Below are 16,540 nucleotides of genomic sequence, written 5' to 3'. Positions count from 1 at the left end.
TAACAAAATTACAATCAACTTACTCCCTACTTAGCAGAGGAAAAGCCACTTTGTAAATCCTTCAGGCAGCAGGACCAGGCACAGGCCAACACAGGCCAGTGGCTGTGCAGGGATTGTTCCAGCTCTCCCCACCCTTTCCCAGGGATGGGCTTTGGCATCACTCTCAGTCTTGCCCTTTCTCATCCTCTTTAAAGATAACATTTTTCTATGCAGCCATTGTCAGAGTTCACTGGGAACAAACAAACCCAGCCCTGCTTCCCTTTGAGAGCAGCTCTGGACACCACTGGCAGATTCCTCTGGGAAAGGCCCAGGGTGAAGGTTGAGCACAAGCCCCAGCACTCCAAGGAACTCTCTCCCCTCAGAGGTCCCACCCTCAGCTCAGAGGGCCAGAGCAAGTAACACACAGCAGGGAGGTTTATCTAGATACAGGTACTTTATTTACAAATATTTAGATTAATAGCATTGTTACATCAAATGAGGAGTACAGCAGTCCAAACAGATCCTTTCTGTGACAGAAACAATGAGACCTACTGTAACTTACTCTGGGAGTACAGGTATTGCACCTCAACAAGCTGTAGTCATTACAACACTGACTTCACATCAGCAGCAGGTCGTGGTCCCTGGGCAAACCCTGGTGCAGCCTTGGGTTAAGCAGGATGCAGGAGCTGGAGATCTTGAACATACCCATCTACTGAGGAACAGGAGTTAAAAAAGGACTAACCAGACAAACAAAGGGACAGCACACGAGTTACCCAAATCCTATTGTCTGCACATTCCAGTTTTGGCTTTTATTTAACATTGACTGTACAATACTCTGGTATCACTGGTTACTTACAAGTCTGAACATTGTAGAGTTTTAGTGTCTAGAGAGGGATTTTCAGACTACTCTGTATTTGAAACACTGCAGTAAGCCTGAAGTGGGACACTGGATTGTGGTTAAGCACTTACCCCCTTCCATTTTTAAACCTTGTGATGTTTTCCAAGTGAAGCTGCAAAAGGAGCCACAGTAAAACCCCACATTAGTGCAGCAACACCCCCCCAGGCACGGTCACCACGTGACACCCCCTCACACACAGGCCAGGCTGTGGCACCCCAGGAAGGATGTACTTGAAAGCTTGAAGCAAAACCCTTAAAAAAACCCCTCACACAGCACTGTTAAAAAATACAAGAGTAGTTAAAAATCCCTAGAGAGCACACAGTTGTTCCAACTGTCCAGTTCAGCCTCTGCCCAGTCCCAAAGTTACAGGTACAAAAGCGGGAGGTGTGCGAGAGCCCGGCCACGGCTGAAGCCCGAGAATGCCAAAGAGAAGCAGGTAGAGCACTGCTGAGTGCAGAAGGGAGCATTGCACAGTGCAGAATGAGAGCCACACCCCACTAGTGTTAATGTCTGTGTCCCCAGCACCGTGGGGACCTTGCAAGTGACACCCAGCAGCTGCAGCCCCAGCTGGGCTGTGCTGCCACGGGGGGCGCAGAGAGCTCAGACTGTACAAACAGGGGGTTCTCACACACTGCTCTAATGCCAGGCATCGTTTTCTTCATTAAAATCATATACACAGGATGTATTTAACTGTTAGCTCAGTTCCTTCAAATTTTATACATATTTACGTTCTGTTAACAAAGGTAAAGGATAAAAGTGGCAAAAGAATGACGTAAAGCTATTGAGCACAAGAATGAACAGATCGCTTCCCTGCGCCACCCCGACCCCAGCACATCCCACAGGGAATTCTTCCAACAAAAGCACATCATTACAGAGCCCCTCGCTACCATCAGAAGTCATTTCACAGCAAAAACTTATCCTTTACTACTGACAGCTCGAACAGTTAGAGGTGGGGAAAAAAGGCCAAAGAACCATAAAATAAACCATACAAGACAAAGCCCTGCAAAAGTGTAAAATCAGGAGTCCAGCATCAGTGCTCAGTTTAAATTATGTATCGGTGACACTATCACAAGGACAATCAAGGAAAAAAAAACTTCTAGATTTACCATGCAGGAGAGGTTTTATTACTCTACTTGCCTTTGATAACCTGATTACATCTAAAGTTGTTTAGCAGTTTAGTACTGTGTTAAACTTGTCTCAGAGTTTTAATTAAACCCAGTAAGATGTACAGAAGATGGGGAAGCGGTCAAAAGCACCACTCCCTAGAGCCAGAGGTGAGGGGTCAGGAGGAGCCACGGAGGGGTCACTAGCAGCCACAGCCTTCTCTCTGGGGCTGGGGTTCGCTCGTTAGCCGCCCCCCCTGCGGGGCTGACGGTTTGTGCTGTACGCCCGACTCGGCCGCGTTCAGGTCCAGGCTTCCGTCTTGGATGTTCTGGTAGATTTTCTTGGCAGCCTCCAGGAACGCGTCCTCCACGTTCTCTCCACTGCAAGAGAGCAGCAGGAGTTACTGGGGCTGCAGTGCTGCTTCCAGAGGGAGCTGGGCAGGCACTGTGCCCTCCTCTACAGCCCAACAGCCCAGCCCTGGCACAGGGCAAGCCTGCCCTGGCCACCAACCCCTATCAGGACCAGCAGGAGTAAGGAATTTGTGCCAAAGAACTGAGGAGCAAAAATAAGCCAAGGCATCAAGCCATGTGCACAGGACCGTTCTGACAGAGGCTTAAAGCCAAGGGAGCCGCTCTGGATCAGAACCTCTTTTTGTTACAGAGTTCTGTTCTGACAAGTGCCAGTGGGAGCCACGTTTCCTGGTGGCCCTGGGGATCCCCTGTGACACAGCCAGCCCCAAGCATGGCACAGCAATTCTTCAGTTACTGGAGGGGCTGGTCATTGCCTACAGACCAAACTTGCAGCTCTGAACAGCCAGGGGAAGGAACCCTTTACACACTGAACACATTCCACACTCAAATAAGGCCTGAAACCCAAACCAGTTCATTTGAATTCTACCAATCTTGGCCTGAAATGCAGCCAGAGCTCTCAGTTCCAAGTTACTTTCAAGACACAGCAAACAGACCAATCTGAACATCACCGCAGCCAAAAGTCACTTACGTTTTTGCACTTGCTTCAAGGAACAATAAACCTGTTCAGAGACAAAGGTTTAACAGTCAGTGCACAACACACCTCAGAGAGCCCGAAGTCAGACACACCACGACCTTCCCATCACATGCCATACACTATTTTAGTACTAAACAAGCTTTTGTAACTATGTTAAGGCATCAACACAAGCTGATTTCCAGAACTACACAGTTATCAGACTGCCTGAGGCACAGCAGGAGTTAGTACATACAATTCCATCACTCTGGAAGTGTAAGCTTGCTGCTATCAATGCTGAGGATTCACTTTAACATCACTATCTTGTAGGAAAGTACCAGCTCAAGAGAAAAAAACACACCATTTTCTTCAGCAAACTGTTTGGCTTCTTCATATGTAACATCCCTCTGTGCTTCCAGGTCTGCTTTGTTTCCTATGAGGATTATCACCTGGGTCAGGAGAGAAAAAGTTAGTCTGGGAAAAAGCTTAGGAGCCTTTTCACTGCCACCTTCATTATTAAAGAGACTTTTTAAAAACCCAAAAGGAAATAGGCAGAGCAGATTACCTACAGAAGCCATGCTCCTTCAGGAGAACTCTGCTCTAGCATTCCCCACTCTGGGAAAGCAGGAACAGCATCTGCAGCTGTCACTTTCCAAGGCTTTGGGGTGTTCTCATAAGATGGGGTCCCAAAAAGCTGCTCTTTACTCATGAGAGCTGTACCCTGAGCCACTTCTTGTATTTGTTGAATCATCAGACAGAATCTTTACAGTTTTCTCATCAGTTTGGTGCTAAAGTATTTTAGAGGCATTCAGGAACAGGTTGAAGAACAACAGCTCTGTGGTATGGGCAGAGAGACCCAGAAGGATCTTCCTCCACAAAACCTGGTCAGCTTTTGCTGGAGATCCAATTTACATTCCAGCCTAAAGACAGTATTCACCTCATTACTGACACAAAGCAAGGAGGAATAACACAAGTCAAGGCTGGTCCAGATTTCATCCCAATTTTGTCTCCAACTGCTTCAAACAGACCCTGAAAGGTGAGTGGCACAGAAGACTTTTAGAGGAAGCCCTTTTGCTGCAGCTGCAGTAGGGAAGTGAATCACTGCACTCTGCATGTGGGGACAGCATCAGTGCAGAAAACACAGGCAGCTCTTGCAGAGACCACTGCAGTGCTTTGGCCTGAGCCTCCCACCACTTCCTCAAGGAGAAGCAACCTTGCTTTTAAGCTAAATGAAGCCCAACTTACAGTATTTGGATTGGTGAGGTTCCTTGCATCTGTCAGCCAGCTGCTTAAGTGATTATATGTACTTCTCCTGCAAAGAATCAAGAGAGGACACTTTTAGCCTTTTATAAAATATTTAGGTGCTAACAGCACAGTCAGCATCCAAACACAGCAACATCCATCATCCCTGCTGTTCTCCCCACCTCAAAACAGACAAAGCAGCAGCAGTTTGGACTCAGACCACAAATTCAAGACAACTTTAAACCCTTGGAGCAGCTCTTACACCGCCAGTGGAAAGCCAGACCAATTCCCACTGGTAGCTCACAGCTCTGCACACAGACAAGGCTGTGTTGTTTTCAATAGAACATGTTAAAGGGTTTCCTGTCAAATACTCTTACAGAACACAGTGCAGCAGAACAGCCTTTCAGTAACAAACTGCAGAAAGTCAAGTTTTACTCAAGATTTACACAAACAGGAAATACACCTACATATGCAGGAAAAAAGAGGTGCCTGAAGAATACCAAGAACAGCCCCAGAGGAAGATGAGAGACGTGTGAAAACAAAAGTATTTCATGTTGCATCTGATGCACTACTGCTTGAGCAGCATCTTTAGCTGTCACCTCCAGAGGAAGGCAGGGTGCTGTGCAGTGCCAGGCTGCTGGGGAAGAGGCCCAGGTCAGGCTGAGGCCAGGCTCTCTCCCCACACACCACGGGCAGTTCTGCACGTTCACTGCGGCACGGCCGCGCTCTGCTGGGCCCCCTGAGCACAGCCCTGCCAGGTGAGCCCTGCCAGTGCCTCCACTGCAGCAACATCCTCGTGCTGAGCAGCAGATTCTAGGGGCAAAGCCATTGCTTTAAAACAGCTTCAACACAGGTGGTCACAGCCTGAAAGCAAACTCCTCAGGCTCATCAGCAGCCAGATTTTCCAAGACAAGCTGCTCACATCATCCCCTGTCTCATCTGCAGCTCTTTAACCACAGGGGTGTTTAGGTAAGGTGTGGCAGGCAGGATGCTGCACATCCAGACACACACAGAGAGCCTCTGAGCCAAGGGGACGGACAGACAGACAGACAGACAGACCCTACAGGGCTGTGCATCCCAACCTCAGCATCACAGCCAGAGCTCTGCTGCCCTTACCTGGTGATGTCGTAGACCATGAGAGCTCCTGCTGCTCCTCTGTAGTAGCTTCGTGTGACAGCCCTGAATCTCTCTTGTCCTGCTGTATCCCAAATCTGTAGTTTAATTTTTTGGCCACTAACTTCAATTATTCTTGTGCCAAATTCAACACCAATTGTGTGGGGACAGTCTGCCATAACTGTCATGAAAAATAAGAGCAAAGATCAGATCTCCCTTGGACATTTTCCTTGCTGCAAAAATATGACTCTTAACAAGTTTTCAGTTATCTTTACTAGATTTTCAGTCTCTAAAAAAGCATTTTTACAGCTACAGTTCCCAAACTGCATCACTTAACCAGAAACAAAATGCTCCATTTCCTGAGCTGCTGTTAGTTTTAAGAACAGTTATAAAATTCCTTGCCTTCTCTGCTGCTCTTTGGCCATACATATCAGAAGGTACCAAGTCAGCTGACTCCCAGTCTATCCTTGCAGATGGTTAACTATTTTAATGTAGTAGGAAAAGATAATTTTTAGGGCATTACCAAGAAAGATACAGTTAAAAAGTCTGTCACATTTTTAAAAACAAACACCCAAGTTGGTTCAGACGGCAATAGCATGACTGTCCAAGAAAATGCCTGTTTTATAAGCACCTATAAACACACCAAATCAAATCCAAAAAGGAAACTTTCTAGTTATGATAGGCTTATTAACACAAGTTTATCTTTGAGGAAGATCAAGAAAATACAGACAGGATGAGGACCTACTCAGGCTACCTAGGGGCAGTCTCACAGCAGAGGTGTTTGGCACATCAGTTTGGTTGTATTGCCCTGGCTTGGTGCTGACAGAACTTTCTCCTCATGGACAATTTGACCATGTGCAAAATGGCTTTTAAATAACTGGCTGATAGTGCATTTTCATTAAAAACAGCAGTCAGAAGTTCCTGTTTCTAGTGGGAAACAAATATTTAAACTGCAGCTCCTACCCACTTGTTACCTCATCTCAAGGAGCACATGGTGATGCCTGAGAAATACCTCCAGACTTACTCACTGAGTGAGGTAACAGCTGCTGCAAACCCCAATGCAACACACACCAGCAGGAACTGAAGCTAATTCTTAATTAGTGATGATAAAACACAAGAAAATTTTTCAGCTGAGAGAGACTGCAACAAGCCCTAAACACCATCACCCAGGGCAGGCCAAGTGTCCTGCAGGGCTGCTTAAGCTTGCAAACCAGGACTCTCAGTAAAATTATTTCTTTTTTTTTTCCTTTTGAACTCCTTAACAGCACTAAAAACTCCAACTGCTTGTGATCAAGCTACACCAATACTGAAAACATGCAAACTCAGACACTACGTTTCTCTTTGTCCACATCAAAACCACAGAAAAGCTGTAAAATCAGATCCAGTCCTCCCACTCCTCACAGGCACGATTGGCTGGAGCAGGTTTTGCCATAACTATATCAATATTTGTTTCTGCAACTAGAAATGTGACCCAGCACAATCCAAACTCACAGAGAGTAAGACAGACCAAACTGAGCTCGTGCATGATGGAAACAGGCAGGGAAAAGGGATGAAAATGCCAGTTAGAATAAATATCATGAACTGAAATACTCACACTTCTTTTCCGTGAATTGGTGAAGCAAACAGGACTTTCCTACACCCATGTCCCCTGTTACAGAAAGAATAGTTAAATCATTGTTGCAACAAGCACATTTTCTTCCTCCCACACAACAAATGGTACAGAGACATTCATTTCTCAGGTCAGATGGGCAGTGTTCTATCCCTGGCTATAGCCTTGAATTTATCAACTTGCCACTAAAGCTTTGGCTACAGATACAGCTCGTGAGCAAGAGCAGATCACTCAAGAAATAGTTAATTTGTATTACTGATTTTGTAATTGTATTTCACAAGGTTATAAAAAGTACAGCTGAAGAAACTGAAATGTAAAATATACTTGATGTTTGCTCCTGTCTTACTGTGGTAAGAACATCAAAATACTGACAACCATCCAGAACACCTCAAGAAATTGCTTTATTTCCACTGATCCTCTTGCACAATGCCAAGAGTGAGACACAGCAAGATCTTTTAAGAACCAACTTTTCCAGAGGCTGAGGCTGTCACAGCATCCTGACTTAGGAACCTGCAGATCATTTACACCTACACAAGGTCATTAACAATTAAACAATTAACAGCAAGACCAGTTCTTCCAGGACAGCAATAAATGTAATCCCTTAGAGTCCCTGACTAAGCAGCCAAGGAAGCTGCAGCTAAAAGCAACATTCAAACACAAAAATACAGCCTGACAGAGGTTTATGAGCCTCATGCAATGGTTTCCAATCAGTACTTGTGCCTTCAACATAAATTCTAAAACCTTTGAGATTAATGATGCAAAAAGCTCCAGTAAATGCTAAAGCTGCAGAGAAGTGTGGTGACCTGTGGGGACTGAGGTGGGACAAGCACAAACTGAAAGCAGCCTGGCACAGCCACAGGCTCCTCATGTACCCACACAGAGCATACACAGGTGTGAGCCCACTGGTACTTACCAATAATGATGTACTTAAAGATGTAGGAATAGTTGTAAGGTGCAGTTGCCATTGTGGCACTAAAATAAAAAAAAAACAGAACATGTCAGAACTGATACTTGTTCTCTCAAGGTGACCCAAATCATCCAGTTTAGTTCATATAAACAAAGTAACCCTTCCTCTTCCTCTCTCCCCCAACCACCCTTTCACTCACAGTTCAAATCTGTGTAGCTCCCCAGTGTCACTGAATTAGTGGCACAGCCAGCAAAGTTCCCACATTGTTTGCTCTGAGCCCCTGTCAGCAAGGCCTCCAAGTAGAAACACACTCTGGGGTAGCACTGATAATCAATTTTATCCAGAAGGACCTAAAGCTGTTGAAAAGCTCAGTCCCTCCTTGCTCTGCACAGTCACTGCCAGACCAGATCAACCCAAAATAAAATCTGACTCCAGCACAAAACCTGGAGAGATTTAACAAAACCAGCAAGTTGGAACTATTACCTCACACTTCTGAGACCTGCAACAGCAACAAAGGAAGCAGTACAGCTTGCAGCAAACAGCTAAGATTTAAAAGAATGCTGTAGTAGCCTTAACTGGGGCCTGGGGTGCTGCTTGTCCATGTCAGAAAAGTGCTGTAAGCCACAAATCAGATGTTCAGGAAGTTGGTTAACATCTCTGTGGCTTTGTCAGCACAGCAGTGCTACAGAGAGGCTGCTGAGCAGTTTCTCTTTTTTAAAAGGCAGTCAAAATACTTTTAACATTCCAGAATTTTCCTAAACATCGAGGGAATTAGAACTGGCTTTGGCTGTTTAAATCTGCACGGAGTAAAAGCTGACTTGCTAACTAACATGTCAGTTAGCCAGGATTACACATCTGTAAGGGCCAGATGTTGCCAGGTAACATTAAAGGTGGGAAATGCCTGCCTTGGTCCCAGGCTTTAAGTTAAACTGGATCCTCTGATCAGTTAAGCTAGTGGAAAATTTCTAGCAGGAATTCAGCACTTCCCTTGCTGCTCCTGCAGGGCAGATAGCCAGCCATTACAAACACATGGTACTCCTTACAAGGAACACTGCTGGAGCCTAGAAAGATTTTCATTAGGTCATGTGTCATTCACATGACAAATGAAACCAATACTGGAAAGAAATACAGAGGAAAGCTTCCAGGCCTGGGACTTTCTCAAAAGCAAAGCACTGTTCCTTGCACCACAATTAATCCCTCTCAGTGAACTGCAGTCATAAGAAAGATGAACAAATCTCATTCCCCGCACAGAGCCAGCAGCCTCTGCTTCCCAGCACTGAGATTTGAGGCAAACATGCTTATCTAGACCTGGGAGGGGAACAACTCCCAGAGCAGCTCAGAGGGTTTACTGAGTGCCAGGCAGTGCACCTCGTCTTCCTCCATGCCTGGCTCAGGAGATGGAAACACTCAGTCCTTCTGTCCCAACAGAACACAAAGCACCTCTGCTAAGTCCAACAGAGACACATACTGTTCTACTGAACCAAGTTTATTCCAAGATAGGAAATAAACTGACAATTTTGGACACTAATTCACCAAGCAAGCCAGCAGCTTTATTGCTTTATTTCCTGGAAGATTCCAGAATTACAGTACTAGCTTCAACACGTGAATGGGTTATTTTCAACAGCAGTAAATAAAGACAAGTCACTGCTCCATATTGAGTTCCAAACGAATGTGTCACTGTGGAAACATCCAGTCCTTCAAGTTTCCTGAACATCTTCACACATTATGTTCTTTTTTCTTCTCCAGCATGTCCCAGCACAGTAACCTGGGCACACAAAGCACAAGTTCCTGCAGGACCCTTCACTGCCACCTCCTTTCTGGGCAGGGCAGGAGCACCACGCTCACAGCTCAGCTCCATTTGATGGCACACAGGGCCACACTGGGGGTCCTGGAGGTAACTGGAAGTATAAAAGAAAGCTTGAACAAGCTGATTTATACATGCAAGTACTTCAGGAGGAGAGCAGGAACTGCCCTGTTTTCCCCAAAAAACAGCTGGGTGTTACAGCCACAAGACACCAAGAGCACCAATATGCACCAAAGGCCTCCTGTGCATTCTGAGGATGGAAATATCCAGTAACTGATGCTGTTAACAACCCCAACCAAACCCACCAGCACCATGAACTCCAAGACAGGGAACAAACCACCTATGTGGCTATGGAATCTGCAGAAGCTTGAGTGCCCTCTCTTCTTCCCAAGACCAGGAGGCCAAGGAGTGCCAAGTACTCCAAGCACAGGGAAGTTTCATGTTTCTGAGCACATGACTTTAGGATATCACTGTGTGGTAAGCAATGTTGAACTGCTCTGCTGTTCCAACCAGGAGGGAAATTCATCCTGCAATCCAAGTCTGGAAAGTGAGGAGGACTTTTTTTTAAAGCATGGACAATCTGGGAACTCTGTGCAGTCTCTGTCATAAACTCAATTTGAAGTGAGTCTCAACTGGATCTTCATTGCTAAATATACAGCTCTGTTTGTCAGGCTGTTTCTGCTTGCTGAGATATGATCATTTTCAGTATGCCCTCTAAGTAAAAAAGTCTTAACTATGCTATTTCAATACAAAAAACTACTGGTATTACATTTATTCCAAGGGTCACATTACAGAAAAGATTCTGAAATACTCCAAACCATTAGCAAAGGTCAGGAATATTTTCTGGAGAACAGATGATTCCTTAAAATAAAAAATCAAGTAAAAACCCAAGCAATACTAAAACAATTAAATAACAAACTTTTATACACTCAAATTCCAGTAAGGATTAGCAGGAATTCAAACTGTACTCAGATCTTGGAATAAAGTGATATTCCACAAGGACTCTGTGCTGAAGGAGGAAAAAAAAACTGCAACCAACTAAGCACAGAAACCCTGCTGAGAATTTAGCCTTGGAAAACTGACCACCTCAGCATTTACTGCAGACGAAAGAAGGAAGTCCAGACAAGAACAGGGCACAAGAGGGGTCAGTAAATTCTAAACTATCAGCTACATGTCAATGCAAGGGGCTGATGCCTTGATAGGCACCACTCATCTCCAGGAACTGGAGTTCTGCCTCCACCCTCTCTGTTCCAGACATGTGAGTCTCAATAATTCCAACGGGAGGATGGGGCTTTCCTCTTGGGAGAGCAAGGACTGCAGGGCTGAGAAAGCTGCACATAAACAACTATCCACAGCTCAGCCTCGGCCATGCTGGCACTGTGCACGGTGACATCAAAGTTAACCAGCCATGAGTTTACTGTTAACAGAAAGCAGAAGTTTAGTCTGGGAGCTCAGCCCACCTGCCATCCTTCTTCCGGGCAAGGCTGCCAGCTCATGTTGGCTCCCTTCTCCAGGTAAGGCTGCCCTGGAGCCCAGAGCATTAGTGCAGGATGGCCACTGGCCAGAGGATCTCACTAAGCACAGATTTATGCTCATTTCAAAGCCTATACAATTCATTTCTGTTTTACATTAAATTTTGCAGTGAGCAGTGTCACCAAATCCATTTCCCATATATCAACTTCTTCTTAGAGGCTTTTTTTTTTTTTAAAGAACATTAAATATGACCTTAATGAGACACCAGGACATCTACATCTCCTCCTCTGATCAAAAAGCACCACAGATATTTAGAAATCTCACTAAGCCTTATTTCAAGTATCAGCTACATCTGTACTTCCTGAGATAAGATTGTTCTGGGCACATTGCTGTAACATTCTTTATCACAGTAACATAACTGTAAATATCAGATTCATACCAGCCTTTGTGAGACCTGTGCAGTTCCTTCCAGCTCAAGGACACAGTTTTAACTCTTCACTGGGTATCATTTGCATGGAGAAATTTAGGATCTTTATGCTCAACAAGAAGCAGGTGTGTTATGAAAGGAGACCAGAACCTGGATGGGTTTATTAAGACACTGCTGTGGTTCACACCATCAGCTGATGGATGGTCCATGTGCAGGGATGAGAGCTGGGAAAAAAAACCACCACCTTCTAACTCAGCACTGCCCAGCTGTTGCTGGTTCCCTGCAAACCACAGCACCCTGCAGCCAGGGAACCACTGGGTAGTTACTCTGAAGCAAAAGGTATTTTGTGGTCCATCTGGGCAGCCAGATCTTCTGTGCATCATTCTCCAAGAATGTGCAGCAGGAAAAGCTCTCACAGTTGAAGGTGCAGATTACTTGGATGTTAATCAACAGACAACAACAAGATTGATAAGGGGAAGGAGCTGGAGAGGGGCAGAATTGTTTCATTTCGTAATTGCCCTTTCCCCCTGATAAGGACTTTTGTCAAGCACACAGAACAATGTGGTTCAACTGGTACCTGACTTAGCAGGCTTCTAGAGACAGTCTGTGAGTGCTAAAGTTATGGTCACCTGTCAGATCACAGCCCACTGAAGGTAACAACAGCTCTGTTATCAATTCATTCACCCAAGCACTGAATTCCCACAGGTCTGCTGGCCACAGCAAGCTATGAGGTCTGCTACAATTAAATTCCATTGTGTTTCTCTGGCTTTCACACACAAGGACATTCAGGTCTTCCTGAACCACATCACCATCTCAGCCTTAACCATTAAGATGATGCTCTGCAGCCACCCTGCTCTGCTTATTTATTCATTTTTGCAGGCTTGGCTTTACAAAGCCCTGCTGAGCCTGATCCCTGAGGAGTCTCAGAGCCTGCTGCAGCCTTCACACCTGTGTGACAACACCACTTGTTGGTGGTCAGTTCCTTACTCCTCTCTCAGCTCCTCCAGAGTCATCCTCCCCTGCTCCCCTCCTTGGGATTTCACCAAAGCATCCAATGAGCACGAGACAGGAAATCTGGCTGAGGTGATCTCTGTTCACCCAGAGCCTCTGGGAGCTGCTGCCCAGGATCACTTTGCATTTCCTTACTATTCCCACCTCTGGTTACTCTTTCCCTGACAGCACAGGAGGCTTGCAAGCTCTGGGGCTCAGACTGCAGCCCTGCAGAGCCCTTTCCAGGCTGTTCTTGAAGAATGCATTTGGTATGTTCCCTAATAATGTCAAACACCCTAACCCAGCCTCAGGCCTAGGAGATTCTTTTAAAGGCTTCACAGGCCTTCACTTCTCCTTCCTCCAGGAGAACTTCATTTTTCTTTTTAAATCATAACACACTACCTTCACTTTCTGACTTTCCTCAGCTCTCCAGTCACACCCACCTTGTCCTGGTTATCCTTCTACTGGTTTCACATCCTGCTTCATTAAGTTACTCCATTTTGCTTCCTAAACTTCCTGCATTTATATATGTGCACACCTCAATTCTCCCTAACCACACCCCAGCAGCAGAGCTGAACTAATCACTGCCTACCTGTCCTCATCAGCTCCAGCACCTTCTGCCATGTCCCTACCCTCAGCCACCCTTTATCCACTTGTATCTCCTCACTTCTCCTACAGAACACTCCAACCTGTTGTGTCTGTTCCCAGCAGGAGAACCAAGGTCCAGAGATATCAGCTAAGTTGGGGACAGAATATACAAAACCAGAAGAGTTTTCTGTCATTCCAACAAATCAGAACGCTCTGGAGTCCCCACCTAGGGAAACACAAGTCACAGACGTTTTAGGTAAATATTAACTAAGATCTACCTCCTGATTCAGGAAGATTCAGCAAAATGAGAATCAATCTTAACCAGGTTTCACTAGGTGCCCAGGAGTGAGCAGATAATTTTAAAGCATTATTTACATTTTACATCCCAGTACCTCCAGTAGAACAGGTTTGTTTCCAAACTGCTGTCCTTCATAAGAACTCCTTATTTTTTTTGTTACTCGCAAAATGGAAAAGAGGAACTTCTTCCTTCCACTCAGCCTTACGACATTTTCAAATCCCTACAGGAAGCTAGCAAATTCCTTTATAAACCATATTAAATTGTGACATTTAGTAATTAAATTCCCCAAGGTTTTTTCTTCCCATTAGCAAGTACTGCCCAAGCACAAGGGCCCCTCAGTCCAAACCATGTCAGGAATCAATCCCAGGCAATCCATTCCACAGGATAACATCTGTAAAAGATGTGGAGACTTGGGGTTTGATATGGTTTATGATACAGCCAACCTGAATGAATCCTGTTCACTAAGGGGCTCTGTCACCTCTGAAAAACATCCCAACACACATCTACCCTGTCTCAAAGCAAAAGCCACAGCGAGTAACCTCCAGAGCCACTGCCAGAGCCACTCCAGTGCAGACACCCACCTCTGCCTGGCTTTAGAGCAAGGATAATTCAGCACAACTCCAATTCAAGACAAAGCTACCAACAGATGCTGTAGATACTAAGTGTGCTGCAAACAGGCGATAAACAATTAAGAGAAAGAAAAGAATTTCACTCTGTTTAGCCTAAATAAGCTTTGTCAAGAAAACCAATCTAGAATACTTTCGCTGCTTTCTCAAATAGGAAGTGGCTTTTCCCTCAACCCTCAAAGTTATTTTTTTTGTCAAAGTTCACGACGGCACAGGTCGATATAACAATTAAAAGTAGAGATAACACTGCACATCGGCCACAAACACGATACATTATACACATACACACCCTACGTGCAACTGCAACAGCTCGTAAGGGGGAGATACAGAAACACACATATAAAAATATCGCCTGTGGCCGGGTGTTCGCTGGTGGCGTTGCCGACTGTGCAGTGCTGAGGAGCAGTGGGAGGCGGCGGTGACACAGAGCAAAGCGGCCTAGTCCTGCCCGCAGCCTCCCCCCGCTCGGCCCGGCCGCCCCTTCCCCTCCCTGCCGGCCCCGGGGCCCGCCCGCAGCGCCCTCGGGGCCGCACGGCGCCCTGCGGGCCCGCCGGGACGCGGCTCGGGGCGGCACCGGGACGGAGCGCGGCCGACCGGGACCCGCCCCGCTCCGCCCGGCCCGGCGGAGCCCCGGCGCGGGGCCTGGCGCTGCAGGCCCGGCCGGGCGGGCGGCGCTGGCGGCCCGCCGTACCTGTGCTCGGGGCTCAGGGAGCTGTGCAGCGCGGCTGTGCGGGCGGTGCCCGGTGCCCCGCGGGCTGTGTGGCTCGGCTCGGTCCGGGCTCGCTCCGCTGCCTCAGACGCGGCTCCGCTGCGCCCCCATCACCCCCGCAGCCAAGATGGCGGCGCCCCTCGCACGGGGTTTCCCCTCCCACTCTCGACGGGCGCCGGGGCCGCACAAAGAGTGGGCGCGAGGGCGCCGCGGCGCAGCCAATCGCGGCTGCCGCTGACCGGTGGGGCTCCGCCCATCCCGCCGGCGCGAGGGGCGGGGCAGGGCGGGGCCGGGCGGGGCGGGAGCGCGCGCGCGCGGCGGGGCCGGGGCGGGGCCGCGCGCGGGGCGGGGCGGGAGCGCGCGCGCCCTCAGGCGGAGGAGCGGCGGCGGCGCCTCAGGGCGGAGCGCGGCCTCGGGCAGCGCGGAAAATCCCGGATTTCCGCGCTGTTCTCCCGGGAAATCCCGGATTTCCGCGCTGTTCTCCTGGAAAGTGGCACGGAAGCCACCAGTGACCCGCCCGGAAGCCCCAGCTCGCCGGGACACGGTGAGAACGGGAGCAGCCCGGCACGACGCAGGTACGGGGCTGTAGCAGCGTCCGGCACCTCTGAGGGGCTCCAGAGCCCCCGTGTGTCTCCAGTGACATCATCCGGTGTTGGCCGTGTCCCGTGAAATGCTCGAAGGTGTCCGTTTGGGCTTTGAATATTTTATATCGGCTTTTTAAACACTTGTGGCATGCGATCCTAAAGACCTAAAGCCACAACGATCTGCCCAAATTTCAGAGCTCACGGATTCAAAAAATAAATCGGTGGCTCAGGAGATGTAAAAGTGTATCAATAAATTTCCCCAATAAGGATTTTATTTCAGTCCCACACATTATGGAAAGCATCAGATTCTGCTGTGTGTCAGTGTCCAAGATTCACATTGCAGCTTCCCCACTGCCATAACATTTCTGTGGAAGTATTTTCCAGAATGGGCGTTTTGCATCTCCATTACAGTGACATTACTAATTCCATTTCCTTAGTTGAGCAACATCCAGGGAATCCTCTGCTTTCCATGAATCAGCCACCCCCTAATTATTACTCAACCTCTACCAGGGAGAAACTGCTTGGTAGATAACACTCCCTGTTACCTGGGCAGAAACCTCAGAGAGTGAAAAGCACTGGTGAAAAACAATTAGAATTCTTTTCCCCTTTATCTACACACTAAATAAATAAATCTCTGAGTGATAAAAAGCAAAGATTCAATAGAAAAGTACAAAATCTGCTGGCAATGTAGTACAGACGTAGGACTCCTGTCAGTTGCTGTCAGACTTCAACTAACAACTTCAAAACAGACAACACTGTGCGACAGAATCCTTTTCAAGTTTTGCAAAACCTTATATGGAGTGACTTTTACTAGGAAAATAGGTCAAAACAAGCCAGTGAGAATGATTTCCACGAGAGGGAGTCTTTAAACAGAAAATGACCTGACTGTTGTGACACAGTTGCAGTCTGGTTTACTGACTTGAAAAAAATACACTTCCCTGGTACTGCCCCAAATATTATTCTATTAACACAGACACTGTAATGAGAAGTTTTAAAATTCAGAATTGTTCAAATATTACACATGAAAATACATTGAGGACTTCCGTGTGTTTCAGTGTTGGTAGAGTCAGGCAGGCAGGGTGAGCTTCCCTGTTTTCACAAGATGGAACTGGTGACAGGTAATTATTGCTGTTATCCATGGGAAGGGCAATGGAGCTGCTGCTTCTTTTCCAGGGGAGTTGCAAGCAGCCTTTTCCCCCAGGCAGGCA

The 16,540-nt window shown here is 47.0% G+C and overlaps 1 protein-coding gene across 1 annotated transcript; it reads right to left on the bottom strand.

Moving 5' to 3' along the window:
* Positions 1 to 414: 414 nt before the first annotated feature.
* RAB14 (RAB14, member RAS oncogene family) lies at positions 415 to 14,900 on the bottom strand. Its single transcript, XM_030231816.2, has 8 exons — positions 14,731 to 14,900; positions 7,840 to 7,898; positions 6,912 to 6,965; positions 5,321 to 5,498; positions 4,208 to 4,274; positions 3,324 to 3,411; positions 2,981 to 3,011; positions 415 to 2,361 (listed from the first exon to the last, which is right to left on the bottom strand). The coding sequence occupies exons 2-8, from the start codon at positions 7,889 to 7,891 to the stop codon at positions 2,184 to 2,186; spliced, it is 648 nt and encodes a 215-aa protein (XP_030087676.1). The 5' UTR covers positions 7,892 to 7,898; positions 14,731 to 14,900; the 3' UTR covers positions 415 to 2,183.
* Between the last annotated feature and the right edge of the window lie 1,640 nt (positions 14,901 to 16,540).

The sequence above is a fragment of the Serinus canaria genome, chromosome 17 (assembly GCF_022539315.1).
Source record: "Serinus canaria isolate serCan28SL12 chromosome 17, serCan2020, whole genome shotgun sequence".
Taxonomy (NCBI): domain Eukaryota; kingdom Metazoa; phylum Chordata; class Aves; order Passeriformes; family Fringillidae; genus Serinus; species Serinus canaria.
Note: the sequence above shows the minus strand (reverse complement) of the source record. Positions and strands in the feature narration are given on the sequence as shown.

Coding starts and splice junctions, on each gene's coding strand:
- RAB14 (XM_030231816.2), bottom strand. CDS start 7,891: ATGGCAACTGCACCTTACAACTATTCCTACATCTTTAAGTACATCATT. Junction 5,499..6,911: donor CCAATTCACGGAAAAGAAGT/GTGAGTATTTCA, acceptor TTTTCATGACAG/TTATGGCAGACTGTCCCCAC. Junction 3,412..4,207: donor ACCTCACCAATCCAAATACT/GTAAGTTGGGCT, acceptor CTCCTGACCCAG/GTGATAATCCTCATAGGAAA.